The sequence below is a fragment of the Coturnix japonica genome, chromosome 5, assembly GCF_054131305.1.
Source record: "Coturnix japonica strain WE chromosome 5, WE-NBRP24, whole genome shotgun sequence".
NCBI lineage: Eukaryota > Metazoa > Chordata > Aves > Galliformes > Phasianidae > Coturnix > Coturnix japonica.
Window position 1 is genome coordinate 25,244,540 of NC_140667.1, and position 15,135 is coordinate 25,259,674.

The 15,135-nt window shown below is 39.0% G+C and overlaps 1 protein-coding gene across 1 annotated transcript in view; it reads right to left on the reverse strand.

Moving 5' to 3' along the window:
• Nucleotides 1-2,165: 2,165 nt before the first annotated feature.
• LOC107314843 (cytosolic phospholipase A2 epsilon-like) overlaps nucleotides 2,166-15,135 on the reverse strand; it is a 32,810-nt gene continuing 19,840 nt past the window's right edge. The window contains exons 11-21 of the mRNA XM_085550317.1: nucleotides 14,949-14,986; nucleotides 12,924-13,059; nucleotides 10,897-11,033; nucleotides 9,570-9,792; nucleotides 7,356-7,470; nucleotides 6,743-6,880; nucleotides 6,362-6,469; nucleotides 5,737-5,928; nucleotides 5,089-5,258; nucleotides 3,503-3,689; nucleotides 2,166-2,684 (exon numbers count right to left, since the gene is read on the reverse strand). Of these exons, the coding sequence (XP_085406443.1) occupies nucleotides 2,476-2,684; nucleotides 3,503-3,689; nucleotides 5,089-5,258; nucleotides 5,737-5,928; nucleotides 6,362-6,469; nucleotides 6,743-6,880; nucleotides 7,356-7,470; nucleotides 9,570-9,792; nucleotides 10,897-11,033; nucleotides 12,924-13,059; nucleotides 14,949-14,986 (1,653 nt within the window). The 3' untranslated portion in view covers nucleotides 2,166-2,475. The remainder of the gene's footprint in view (nucleotides 2,685-3,502; nucleotides 3,690-5,088; nucleotides 5,259-5,736; nucleotides 5,929-6,361; nucleotides 6,470-6,742; nucleotides 6,881-7,355; nucleotides 7,471-9,569; nucleotides 9,793-10,896; nucleotides 11,034-12,923; nucleotides 13,060-14,948; nucleotides 14,987-15,135) is intronic.

Below are 15,135 nucleotides of genomic sequence, written 5' to 3' on the forward strand. Positions count from 1 at the left end.
CAAGGGTCTGTCTGGCTGCACATGGCTTCTTTGGCCCAGAACATCCAAACAAATCACTGAGAAGGCAAGAGTGTTTTTGTAGATTTTTATTGCCTATGGGAGGTGAGCATTTGCTTAAAGACATATTAAGAAAGATGACTTTTCACCCCTACCTCAGCTTCCATGGTGCTCTCAGGCAGTTAGCATCACGTGAGATCATCCCAGTTCTTAAAGTGAGTACATTGCAGATAATGAAATGGAAGACTTTTGAAAAAAAGAACTTCCTTGCTATAAAATTTAATTAAAAAAAATAATAATAAAATTTCATTTCACTTTGCAATGAAATGAGAATTGATTAAGGTAACTCCACAGATATTATATAACTTGAATTCAATAACATGTTAGACATTCAAAGATGCTCTAACATAAGAACCGGATGCAACAGATGTCATCCAGACAAACATTAAACAGATGAAGGATGGATAACAAAGACACCACAAGAAGCAGCAGTCAAAGGAAATAATCCCCAAAAGACTGCAAACAGTTCAGTTTTAAGCTTATTGCAGGCTTAATTAGTTTTATCAGGAAAATAAATGTTTTGGGCACTGTCTTTTGAACAGACAGTACTGAAACAGTAGGAAGATAAAGGTAGAATCATGCAGCAATCCGAGTGCAGAATGAACCCCCTCAGAGACAGAAAGGCAAGTTTCCTATCAGCAGGACATAATGCAAAGGTACCCCATGGCTGACTTGGAAAGAAGAACAGTTACATCTTCGCAGCAATTCATCATAGTTACCTAGGAAATGGACTAATTAGTCCTGATGAAGAAGTTGGTTAGTGAAATTCAGGTTGTGTCATATACCTATATCTGGTGTTTTTTTCTCTCTTGTTGTTAATTTTTTCCTGTACAAGATAGAAAGAGCTTCTACCCTGCTCTGTTTCATTTCCCCCAAGTCCTAGAAACCACAAATCAAACTGAAGATATCTGGGAAAGACCCAGAGGGATCCCGTGAGCTGATTCTAGTGTTCTGGAGCTGAATCACAATTACAGTTGCCACATAACATGCAGGGCTAGTAAGCTTAATTTCAACATGCAATACTGCACCTGGAAACAGGGTTACACCACGTCCTTAGCAGTGTTGCACCAGCATAAAAAAAAAAAATTAAAAAAAATTGAGCACTCAGGTGAAAAACATAATCCAGTCCCCCTCTTCCACCACCCAAATTGCTCTGGATATACCATCAGCTGTTTGTCCCATAGCACAGAGGACTTTTTGTCCAATTTCCTAGAACTTTGTTTATAAAAACAAATCTATCATTTCATCATATCATCTTGACTCTCTTGATCTCAGTACCTGTCCTACCCTGGAGAGTTTGTCTGATATTCCTAACAACAGTAAAACTCTTTGATTACCAAAAGCAAGACAAACCCAAGCATTATTTGAGCTGCTGTGAGAAGTCTTTTCATGTATCACAGCGTAGAGCTGCTGCTGAGAAAGACAACTTGTGATCTACCCATTGCAGAACCGTGAGAAGATTGCCTCTGGCAACTAGCTTCCCTCAGAGGGCCTTTAGGTTTTCTAATGATGTGGAAATCACTCTTTCAGCACTATTTGCAGGAAAATGCTGAACAGTTAAAAAACTATATCTGAAAGGCTGCTCAAAAGAACTTCTTGCATTGCCATATTCTATGCACCACCTATCAGCCACTTCGCATCTTCTGAAAAGTTGGGAGATGGACCAGTGACAGGAACAGTCAAGGCAGGTGAAGATGAGAGGCAGAACAGGCAGCAACTCCAAGAGAAAAATCAAAGAAGTTGGAAAATGCAGTAGCTACACAGGCTGAATATCAGTGGTTCTGTGAATAGCATTTTAAAGGACAGTTATGACAGTATGAAACAATGTTGACTTGATTCAGAGTTGTTTGGGTTTCCTTTTCATAGATGGTCAAAGCTTATAGATTATTTTTAACACTGGGAGTAACTTGAAAAAAGCACTTATTTTGAAAGACTAGCAAAGAAAGCCAGATGTATTTAAAAAAATCTCATAGTAGACAATCGCATCAGAGATGACAAACTTCACAGTGAAGATGATTAAGATAAGAAAGACCAACACAATCAATAAGCTAACAATTAGAGAGATTCCAGTTCAAGAGATTGCTGCTTGGCCAGACAGAAAAAACGAATGAGTTTTGGTTTGATTCACATTTTTAATGTGCTACATATTTCATTGTAATAACAGAAAACACTATATTAAATTATATGATATATATATCCATTGGCAAAACAACAAGGTAACAAAACTAAAATTTGTTGCTTTGAAGTTTGTTCTGGATTAAACCACTGTAGATTCCGTTCTGCCCATCTGAACAGTCATTTAAACAGAATGAACTGGAGTCCAGCATTTCCAAGGGGTGATGCAATTCCAAACACAGATTAGAGTGGCAAGTATCAAACATATTAACCACGTGGAAGGCTGAAGTTTGCAAATGGTGGCTAGTACTTCCTCTGCTTCCTCCGTGCCACTGCCATGCGCAAGGCCTGAATAATCAACTTTTCATTATTCAGAACATTGTAATCAGTCAGCTTCACCAGTTTATCAAAATTCTTTTCACTGAAACAGACTTCCCTTGTTGTAAATGGGGAAAGGATACTGCAAACGTCAACTTTGCCTTCAGCCATCTCTTCGGGACTCCTTTCCACGCCTGAGGGAAAAACCACAAGAGGCAGCAGTAAGATTTTAACACAGCATGTAGTTCATATCAATCATTTAAGTAATTTTATGTAGAAAAGGGAGATTTGAAGGGGAAGAGGTGATTTGCCAGAGGGATGTGGAAGTAGTTCAGTAGCATCATGTATTTCAGATTCTGCATGAAGCATAAGTCAGAGGCTGAATTATAGCCAAATGGCTGGGAATAAAAACACTACCCATTATCAGCAGAAGCACTTGCAGACCACTGCTTAGAAAATATGAAATCTTTGTTGTTGAAGCTAGGAAAGAGGAAGCAGAAGGAAAACAATCTTGTACAGGATGGAATAGCAATCTTTACTGGAAGTTTGGAAGAAATGATGGCCCTCAGAGAGAGGACACAGCTCGTACTAATAAATAAATAAATAAATAAATAATCCCAGTCCATTCAGTCCTATACTGGGAAGAACACAGACTACGACCAAAACCTAAAGAAGGTTTCATTTCTTTTTGCAAGCACAGGTGCATGTCAATATAGTGTGACAGCTTGAGGATCTGCTACCCATGCTGTATATATTTTGGAAGATTTGCTTTCTTGCTATCTCAAGTAATTCCTGTGCAATAAATGCTTTTTCATCCTAAATGTAATAGATGAGTTTCTGTGGTTTACTTGGTTCAGAGATACTAGTATAGAGTAGTTTTTTGTGTCAGTGATGAAGCTGTCTATGTCAACATTAGAAAGAATCTCAGAGATAACAGTGAGAGGTTAGATATGAAATGGAGAGGGTGCAGCAAGTAACTCTCTATTAAAATTGGAAGATACAGATGACTCACCAGGAGCTTTGTAGTTCTTGAAGGTATCATTCACTAAGGGGAAAAAGAGCACCGTTGGAACTTGTGGATTGTCAGCATCTTCAAACACGTAACATTCTTTCAAGTTTTCCCTGTCTTCGTCACTTATCTCAATTTTGGGAAATGGAATTCCTTGTCTCGATATATATTTTGCAATCTGATCCAGAGGCTGAATGAATAAATAAAATAAATAAAATTACAGAAGATCCAGAGAGTTGTACAATTTTTTTTCTTTTTCTTTTTTTTTTTTAATTTTTCTTTTTTTTTTTTTTAAGCTCCAGCAGCTAACAGTAATAATCCAAGGCTTGAATTTTCCTTTGGAAGAATGTTAAGTTGCAGGAATATGATCATAAGCTGTAATGTATGGTGTGGTTATTTCATTTTCTTCATTGCTTCAGGCAAAACAAGAAAACACCCACTTTCTACAAACCTGCAAACAAAGCCAAAAGCCAGAAGACTGGTTTTGTGGTTCTAATTAAACACTTTCTCCAAATGGATTCAGGAGGAAAAGGAAAATAAATACAAAACTGCAAGAATGGAGAAGGAACTAATCAGTCCAGATATTCTGCATCACTGTCTTGACCTCTTCAATATTTGTCACTTCTCCACTCCATCCTCTGCATGCTTTGCGATCATTTAAAAGTGACATTTATCAACACACCTATTGATCTCATAAAGAAAAGTGTTTGTTTAAACAGCTTTATTTACTATAAGTGAATGTTCACTTTTATGTTAATCTTGCTATGTACACAACATTAACTGTATTGCGTGCCAATATCAATCAAGTCAAGCTTCATCTAGTCTATTTCCATAAAAGTAATACAAGATAAAAAGGCCTAGTACCACATAGATTGTTTCATATAATCTTAGGACTTTGATTATCTTCCTAATTTTCTCAATTCAAAGATAACCAAAAATCAATACGAGAGAACCTGATAATTCTTTAGTCAACCCTTCAAAAACCTTGCATCCACTGCAGCAAAGAATTTGATGATTTTAAAACACCAATATCCATCCACTGTCTTCAATCATCCTTCTTTGCTACTGAGAAATTAATCTAGTAATCTAAGTAATAAGTCATTTAATCATCATCTTTTGTAACTTCAATACAGTGTGCTATTTTTCACAAATACAGAATAGAAAAGCATAGTGAGCTTGCTGGCAACTGGGAATGGTGTTACACATTATTGGCAGTTCCACCTACCAGTTCAATTTTTACCCTGAAGTAGAGCAATATCCTCAGCGGTATCTGTAATTCTTGAAATAATTTAAAGAATTCTTCATAGTAGTTTACTCTTTTAATCATATATCTGTCATAGTAATAGCATCTACTGCCAGCCTCCTAGTTTAAGCAGAGGACTAGAAGGACAGGTAACTTTCATTAGAGAATAGGGGCAATAATTTCAGTCACAAAGAGGCAAAATCATAGTCAGAATGGTGGTAGAAACTAGAAAAAGTCTGATTCTTCCAATTCCAGTATTGGAAAATTAACCGTTTTAACTGATAGATGCTGTAGTCTAAAATAGACCCAAAGGAAAAGGATCTCCAGTACCATGGGCTTTTCTTACCAGTGTCTGGGACCCTCCGCTGTAATTCAAATGCAGAATGACGTCCACCTCCCTTTTCGATCTCAAAAGTGGTGGGTAGCTGGTATTGATGAAAAATCCAGTATCAACAAGGGAGAGGTCATCATTAGCTGTTTCCATCAGTTTATTTGGAAAGCAGTCTATCACTGTGTCTGAAACACAAAATGTTTTTGATTTATTGACAAGAAATAAGATTCACTTCCTACAGAGAAACAAAGAGGGAAGAACAGAGAACTCTGCCCTCAGTTTCCCTGCCTTCCTTTGCTGACTCACAAGCAGCACTGATTTATAGGAACAAATGACACAGTACAGCTTTTTCCTTCCTCCTTGGACACCTCAAGGAGCTGTAAAGGGTAGATCCCTCTTCTTTTTTTTTTTTCAGACTGAGTTTCTATTGTCCCTTGAACACAATCCCCAGACAGTCAAACTGAATTGTTATAGCTCCACTATCTCCCCACTGAAACAAAAACCTGAAATGTATGTCAAATTTGGCTCTCATTTCTTCAATCCAAGGGAAGGGAGATGAGAAGTTTCAGAAGTCAGCTCTCAGTCAGCATCAGAAATCCTAAATGGATTCACAAACCTAAACCTTCCAAAAATGCTACTCAAAAACTTGCTGTGTTACTGTGCCTTTCCAGGTAGAAAATCCATCACTCTCCAGGTACTTGCTGTGCATCTGTAAACCTCTGATAAAATTAGGATACTGTGCAATGGTTGGGCGTCCTGTTAAGACATCTCGCAGAACAGAGGAGAAGGTGGATGAGGGAGTGAGAAGGCATGTGTCTACCTCATAAGGATTCATGGACAGGAAGGGTTCTTCCTCTGCAAGACAGAAAGTGTTTCTGAGTTTAGGACACTTTTCACAGATAATATGGAAAAACAAAACAAAACAAACAAACAAATAATGGAACTGTTGCCACCATCCTCAATCTGAAGGTAAACCAGATACAGCAAAATGAGCACTGAAGGCCTGTACTACCAAATAAACCTCAGTTATTTCACACTGTGAATTAAACGTAGGCTACCTGCAGACAACAAGCTTCCAGGCACTAAGCACTACCTCACACTCCTTGAATGATGTGCAGGTCCACTGAAGTGTGTGGTACAGGGGAGAGCTGAGGGCCAAAAGAGAAGTTGATAGCATAGGCCTTTAAACGGGACAATCCAGAAAACATGCTAAAATCACTGAGGTTTAAATATTACCTAACTTAGGGAGACAATCAATCTGGTGGTAAAAAACACAAGAATTTCTCACCAATATCTTTTACTCTGTCTCTGGTCCATCTGAACCAGAAGTCCTCTGAATCAGCAGCCAAATTCCAGACATACATCACATCAATGGAAAATATACTACTCCACATGCCTGTAACATGAAAGAGAGAACACAAACTGATTGATGGAATAGTTTTGGAAGAATTTTAATTGGTACATACCTTCAGTCATTTCCCTCTGATACTTCCTCTGTCCAGAAGGCCATCTCTGCAGGGATACTTCCTAAGTATGTCCTCACTAATATGGCCTCACACCTGCCTAACCTGTTTGCTGGTGCTTTCCAGGGTTGTCCTCCATACATCATATGCTCACAAGCACCAGCTCTCTTTCAAGTGGGCCACCTTGTGTTCTGTGCAATAGTCACCTTGCATGTAGCAGATTCGAGTCTCCGGAAGCCTCTTCACAAGTCTTCCCATAAAGAATTCACTTCCAAAATGCTCTGCACGGATAGATGCTCCATATTTCAGGAGACTGACTTCATAAGGAGTGAATTCCAACCACTCTGTGGAGACAACAGTCAAATTATGAGAAGACAATAATGCATTAACTACTGCTACACAGAATAGGGCCAGAGAACAGGGGCAAATGAAACAGACAGTATCTAGCTCATGATATACTGTTTAAGAGCTATTGCTGTATCCCTGTTGCTCACAGAATTAATGCCCTGAGAGAACATATTTCTTTCTCTTCAAGGGAGGGCGGTCCTAGACTGTGAAGTCTTTAGATACAGCAATCTTCTGCAGAAAATCTTTAGTCTGAATATATATATCTGGTGAGTCTGATATATATATATCTTAATATATATGCTGAATATAGCATCTTCTTCTGTATAAATATACTTTTGTTTCCGGCAAGGTAGAGAAACAAGCTCTTGGTTATTATAATGAATGGACTACTGTACCATTGAAGCTGATTACATGCATTTAGATTACCTACATTATAAAAATAAATTAAGAAATGTAGATTATAACCATTACCTCTGAATGCCTGAGCACTGTAGTTGGACTTGAGGTTGATAGCCACATAAATGGGCAATGGGTTTTGTCCATTATCCACTGCCTGCCGCTGATCCGAGAGTCTGTGTTCATCTTTCTGGTTTTGATTAAAATTGGTTAAAGGAATGAGGTGACAAACAATTTGCATTTGAAATAATATAATGTGAATTATGACCTTTATCCAGGTTCTTTTTCCAGTTTTAAGCTCATTGGACTGTTCAGAAGTATCTGCTTCTGTATATCCCAAATTCAGTAAGTATCCACTAAGCAGCAGCTGCTACACAGGGGTTCTCAGATTTTGGGATATGCAGGGAATGCAGATTTAGCAAGGCAAAAACAGTTCCCAGGAAGAAGTATGTGAATAAGTGAAATGTAAGGGGTTTTTTTGGCTGAAGCGCATAGAATGATGTTTATCATATTTTACTATGCTTTACAAGTATATTTATATGTAAGAATATATTGTATTGCACATGACAATATAAAACTTATTTGCATAAACATAAACTAGAAGTAAACTAATTAAGTAACGCTGCTCTAGAAGTACAAATATTTATATTGATCTTTTTTGAAACTTGATAAAACATTTAATGAATGGTCTTCCCACTGTTTGAATCATCTCACACAGAATCACACAGAATCACAGAATTACCCGGGTTGGAAGGGACCTCAAGGATCATGTAGTTCCAACCCCCCTGCCTAGCAGGGCCACCAAACATACACATTTACTAGATCAGGTTGCCCAGGGCCCTGAACACTGAACCCAACCTGGTCTTGAACACCTCCAAGGACGGGGCATCCACAACCTCACTGGGCAGCCTGTTCCAGGACCTAACCACCCTTCTAGTAAAGAACTTTCCCCTAACATCCAACCTAAATCTTCCCTCCTTCAACTTAAAACCATTTCCCCTAGTCCTGCTATTATCAGCCCTTTCGAAGAGTTTACTCCCCTCCTGGGAGTAAGTTCCCTTCAGGTATTGAAAGGCTGCAATGAGGTCACCTCGCAACCTTCTCTTCTCCAGGCTGAACAAACCCAACTCCCTCAGCCTGTCCTCATAGGGGAGGTGCTCCAGCCCCCTGATCATCTTTGTGGCCCTCCTCTGGACCCTTTCCAAAATCTCCATATCTTTTTTGTACTGAGGGCTCCACACCTGGACACAGTACTCCAGATGGGGCCTCACAAGAGCAGAGTAGAGAGGGACGATCACCTCCCTATCCCTGCTGACCACCCCTCTCCTGATGGAGCCCAGGATCCCATTTGCTTTCCGGGCTGCCAGAGCGCACTGCTGGCTCATGTTAAGTTTCTCATCTATCAGGACCCCTAGGTCTTTTTCAGCCGAGCTGCTCTCAAGGACAACTCCTCCCAGCCTGTACAGGTGCCTGGGGTTCTTCCGGCCCAAGTGCAAAACCTTGCACTTTGCCGTGTTGAACCTCATTAGGTTCACCCGAGCCCAGCTTTCCAGCCTGTCAAGGTCCCTCTGAATGGCATCCATTCCCTCCACCATATCGACTGCAACACTCAGCTTGGTGTCGTCAGCAAACTTGCTGAGGGTGCACTCCATTCCCTCATCGATGTCATTAATAAAGATGTTAAAGAGCACCAGTCCCAAGACAGACCCTTGAGGGACGCCGCTCGTTACCGGCCTCCACCTGGACATAGAGCCATTGACCACCACCCTCTGTCTGCGGCCTTTCAACCAATTGCTTATCCATCTAGTTGTCCACCCATCAAATCCACCTCCCTCCAATTTGGAGATGAGGATGTGATGGGGGACCATAATCTCCATTTGAAAATGCCAGTAACTAAGGCTTTATAAGTGAATACATTAAATTATGCCAGTGAAATAAGTTATTTCTAATTTTAAAGTATCTATTCTAGTCAGAACATGTTTCAGAATATTTAATATCCAAATTGATGAGTTTACATTTCTAAATAATCTTTTTAATATGGATTTTTCTTTTAATTATTTTCTAGAAGAGAGAACACTTCTGACTGGATGCCCCTGCTCCTTCAAGGTAAACCTCATTTTATAGTGAGAGCAATGTTTTAATAGGGAATCTCACTATTCAGCATATAATCAACTATTTTCACTTGTAGTGCAATCCCAAGATCAGTAGTGTCATCTCAAGGTTTATTTTCTTTTCCTATATAATTATAGATGTTCATCTAATTTCTAGGAAAAAAAGAAAGGCTAATACCTTATCATGTAGCATGGATTCAATGACAAGCCCCCATAAGTCTATGAAAGATGTGTTACGTCCTTCTTTAACCCTCTCCATCAGGTCATTATAGTAGTACTTCAGACAATCCAAGGAAAAACAGCAGATCTTGTTTTTCGTTACTTGCTTGCGAGCTTCCTTGATTGCCTCTTCCAGATATTTTTCTGACCAGTTAGCATCTTCATACAAGTTTGCCATTGTCCTGAAGAAACATTAGAAGGAAATAGTGAAAGAAGACGGATGCTGTGGTTTGGCTTCAGAAGACATTTGTGCAACCTGTTTGCCTGTTTCATTTCATATAGGGTTCACAGGTGAAAGCTAGACACTCCTGAAATCCTTTCATTTTGTGATACATCCTCTCCCAAATTTCCCTCATTTTGATGACAAGATTTTGTGGGCTCAAAAATAGCATAAGAAGTTCAAGAGAGAAAAAAATCTAGCAAGACTATTAAACGGACTACACAAGCCCCCAGAAAACCCTATGAAGTTTGCCCTCAACTTAACTTTTTCCCTAGTATTTGCTACTGGCTTCTGCCTGTGATAGTACTGGGCAGTTATGATATGTTCTCACAGAACAGTTCCTATTGTTCCTTGAAATCACAGCACAGACAAGTACACTGAGAACTCTACGTGCATGTAGAGAAACTGAAATAATACTTAGACAAACCTGTCATGAAGTTTTGGACTGATTAACTCAATGCAAAAACTGTCTCCAACAGGGAGTAGAGGAGTGAAGCTGGCTAAAACCCATATAAATTAATTCTTAACAGTTATTTACACTGTGACATCAACTGCTGTATACCCACTGGGAGAAGCAAGCACTTTATAATGAGCAACAATAGTTGCAGTCTGTCTGAGGCTGGTAACTCAGCATCATTTGTTGGACCATCTTCAACAATATTAAATCCACTAGCCCCAAACACGTCTTTTACCAGAGGAAGATGCACTTTAAATCCAAAATGGAAGTGAGATTAACCAGCAAATGGCGGGCATAAATTCTTCTTCCCATCTTTCTTCAATTTCCAGTCTAAAGACAAATTCATTGCATTCAGTCTAAGGTATAATTGATAAAATATGAAAAGGTAATACAGCATTATATGAAAATATCAGGCACAGACTGTGTGGTGATGATTGATCTCTTATTGAGAACACGTTTCTTTGTTCTAACTGGAAACAGGATATCACGGGGAAAATAGAAATGCTTTTGATTAACTAAGTGTATTCATTAAAAACTGGCGGTGCTGTACAAATAATCAACACTATCAGCAGAGAGAGGAAACATATGACTTATTAAGGCAATCCTCACCATGTGGTACCCGATAAACCAGCAATGTAAGAAATGCAGTCTAACAGATTGAGTTTCTGGAGCCCCAGTAGGCTGCCATACATCGCTGTCAGTGACCTCGTCCCGCCCCCAGTCGTCGTGATGGCCACCACTGGCACCTGTCCAACACAGCAAGACAGAAAGGCAGAGAAAGCCACGTACATATTAGAGATGAGCCACTGTAATGCAGAAATTAAGCAATAGAGGCACTGATGTAAGCAGTGACGTCACTTTGTGCAAAAGGATGTGATGCAAAAGGCTTCTGTTGTCACCATCTGACTGACAGGGGAGGTAAAGTTCATGTCTTACTCACTTGGATTGGGTGGGGGGGAGGCTATTTACTTAGTATATAATTGGAAATCAACATCATCACCCTGGAATTCTCCTCAAGGTGTATTATTAGAGGCCATCATGAGAAAAAAAAATAAAATACAGGATTTGCCATGGTAGAGCAGATTAAGGATCTGTGATTCTGCCTCTAACAATGATCATTGTCTCAGAAGAATGCAGAGCACCCTGTAATCAGCCAAACCACACAACAGCCAAAGCCTTCCTGACCTCCAGCCAGCAATTACTTCATGTCCTGAGGCACAAGCATTGATAGGGTTGTTTATTTTTCCTTCTTAAATTCCAGGTGCAATTGAAGAGACTATTCTTCTCTTAATCTTTTCCTAATCTAGTATGCCATTTGCTTCCATAAACATCTTGCATGCTGTTTGGGAAATGTCTATTTACACCTTTGCAATATTAACTCCTAATTTCATCAACAGATCAGCTGTTCTGAAATCACTGAAAAGAGCTTGAGGAAAATTATTTATCTGATCCTTCAAATTCAAAACAGTCCTACCCTACACTTGCTATGAGCTCAGCCTCTAGGGAATTACAAAATAACAAGGCAAAATCTTAATTTAAAAAAAAAAAAAAATAATAATAATAATAATAATAATAATAATAATAATAATAATAATAATAATAATAATAATAATAATAATAATAATAATAATAATAATAATAAATTAAAATCAGAATAATTTCAAAGAATACATATTTCTCTTTACCAATCTCTTCCAACATAAATTAAAATGATAATGATAGCTTTGGGCTGAAAATGCTTTTTGAGGGTTTTCAAGGGGAATATTCTCAAAGTTTTGAGATTAAGTGCATGAAAAGCAGATCCAAAGGAATGAGTTCTTTTCAAAAGTGAAAACTGATCCTACCATTTCAGTCTTACCATTGCAACCATTTTCCCCAACAAACCATAGACAGTTAAGTAAAAAGTTCTCTATTCCTTTTAACTGCCAGCTAAAGAGAATTCTTGCAATTGTTATGTACATGTATCTTGATTTTCAACAATGTAACTTGGCTTAAGCCATTACAAAGTTTATGATTCAAACGTGGAAGGAAGAAAAGGGATTACAGTGACAAAGCTCAATTTAGAATCAAAAGTTTCATATAAACATCTCAACTGTGCTACAAGATACTTTTTTTTTTTTCTTTTCTTTTTTCTTTCCCCAGCTGGACAGTTTTATTCCAATAAGCATCTTCCCACATTATCCTTTCTGCTGCAAAATCAACCCCGAACACTTTTAATTCAGATATCTGAAAAAACGTAGCTTTTAAAACTCAGAATTCTCAGGAAAGACATCAACACTGCCTGGCTTCTGCTATTGAGCTAGAGTAGGTAGTTTCCCAAACAGCATCCCCCAGCTGTCCCATGTCTGCCCAACAAAAATAATCTTCCTGAGACCCTTGAGCAACAGCAGAAATTAACAGGAATGGATTAAGCTGGAGAGCTTGGAGAAGTCTGGGGGTCTGTAAAGGCACATCCTGCTTTCTCCAGGCTGCTGCAGAGACCAACCACTGTTTCTCTTGATTACCTCTTGCTCTAGACAGCAGGCTTGCCCTAGAAAAATGGCATTAACTAAGCTGCTTTATTATTTCTTGTCTTGGTTTGCAAGCCAGGCTCTGATTCCTGGAGAGCAGTTGCCACTGGGCATTGTATGGCTTGCCTCATGCTCCTTCAGATCCTCCTCCAAATTAAGGATCTTCTTCAGAGCAGCAGCAACATATTTCTTCCTTTTCTGCAGGAAGTTTTGCTCCTCCCTGCACAGGCTGTACCCCAGGCGTACATCCAGATCTCCTGAGCTGGAACAGACAATGGGATAAATCAATACTTATGTCAGTTATAGCCAGTACCAGGATCTGTAATGGGAAGTGGTCTGCAAACTCCATAAACAAGCACTACCAAGTCTGCATGTTGAGCATGAGCAGAAAAAACATTTCTACTGCCAGCAAGAGGTAGCAGTGTTAGAAGAAGTTTTCAAGGTACTTCAGATTTCTTGTGAATCGGAGAACAAAAGTCAAGATACTTAACCAGAGATACAGGCCAGAGAAAGATCACCAAGAAAAGAGTGGCTTTTTTCTGTATCCATTCCATCCTGTCACCATGACAGCCAAGAAAACTCAAACGATACCGATGCTGCCTGTTATCAGGCAGAAGTCCTGTTGAGGTCTACAATGGAGCCTGAAAATCAGGACAAGTACCACAGCATCACATTGCTCTGCTCACTCAGACTGCCCTATGAAATCCAGACAGCATTTGGGAAGCTTTACAGAGCTGCCTGTCTTTGCTTATGGAACTGTGTCAGGTAAACAGGTGAGTAGCACTAGGCATTTTGTGTGATGCTCAGAGTGAGTGTGTTTTTCTCAGCAGCATTCGGCCTTTATGGCAGACTCTTCACCTGTGCTTTCCCATAAGCTCATTCATAGCTACACTGATACTTAATGCCTTTTACCAGTGTGATTTCTAGCTAAGCATTTATGACCTTCATCTTGCAAATAAATGACTATCCATCATTGTTTCCACATGAGCAGCCACACTGAATCTTATCCCTCGAGAAACATGAAGCACAACAAGCCAAAGGTTTTGCAGAAGAGAAAGTACAAAACCCAACAGCAATTAATTTTTTGTGCCTTCCCAAAAAGCAAATATGGGTATTGCAGGAAAAACAAATAAATAAATAAATAAAATAAAGAAAGAAAGAAAAAAAGAAAATAAAAGCGTTCTCAATATTGCCCAAATGTTTTGTGTCACACCACCCTCTGGTGGCCGCAAATTTTATTCTGAATATCACCTTCACTAATGCTTAGGAACACCAAAGTCTGAATGGTTGATGTTAGTACTTTCTGTTCTCTAGTAAATTTGGTAGATGCCAGATTAATTCTGAAAACAAAATAAGGTGATTTGATTGATCTCCTAAAAGCAAACAACTCTTCTAGAGCTAGACAAAAAACTAGCACTTCTTGTTTTTCACTTGCTTTCTCTCTAAGTCTGTAGGATTTACACTTAAACAGATTTTGTAATGGGATGACATTGAACAGGTAGCTCCCTTATCCATGCCATATATTTTCTCTACACAAACTCCTCCTGTGCTCTGTAACTCAACATTACTTCCCTTCTGCATATCACCCAAGAGAAAGAATGGTGTAAACAGCACCAAGTTTCTATTTGTACCATAAAACCTCATTTTCTTCAGTGTTACCCACTCCTGGCACCAATGTGTTCCCATTAACTGCTTGTCAGAGGTGCACCTGTTAGGTCCCATTGCACATTTTGCTCAGTGAAGCAGAGAAAGAACAGAAGCCAGGCTACCGTTCCATTTGTTGTTTTTCTAGTGACTTTGCAAAGTCAAAGAGGGATATAGAGTTTATTTAAGCCATTACGTAGATCTGACTATTGAGCTAAAGGGGTAACAAAGTTCACCTGAGAAAGGCGTGATTTTATTCATGTGTAAGAATGGTGGTCGTAAAATAAACTAACTAACTCTGAAAATAAAAACCTAGAAAGACGCAAACTCATATTGTCATGCATGACCCTGTAACCACAATGGACTTGCACTTACCTTGGGCACCACCTGAGTACAGGACAAAACACTCACATGGAAAGTTTTCCTCACTCCACTGACTAGAGACAAAACCCTAGAAAACTTGTTTACAGTAATCCTGGACACTTGCATAAAAGGAGGCTGTCTTACCATTTTCTTGATGTCAAGCACAACTCAAAGGATTGATCCTAGAAATGAAGAAAACAAAGCCAGTAAATTTTCTCCTTCAAGCTCAGCCAAGAAATGAGGTTCTTAGATGATAATTCACATGTCTAGGGGTATTTTTTATGGTACAGTTAAACAAAGTCACACACTCCGTTCTGGAACCAGATACTCT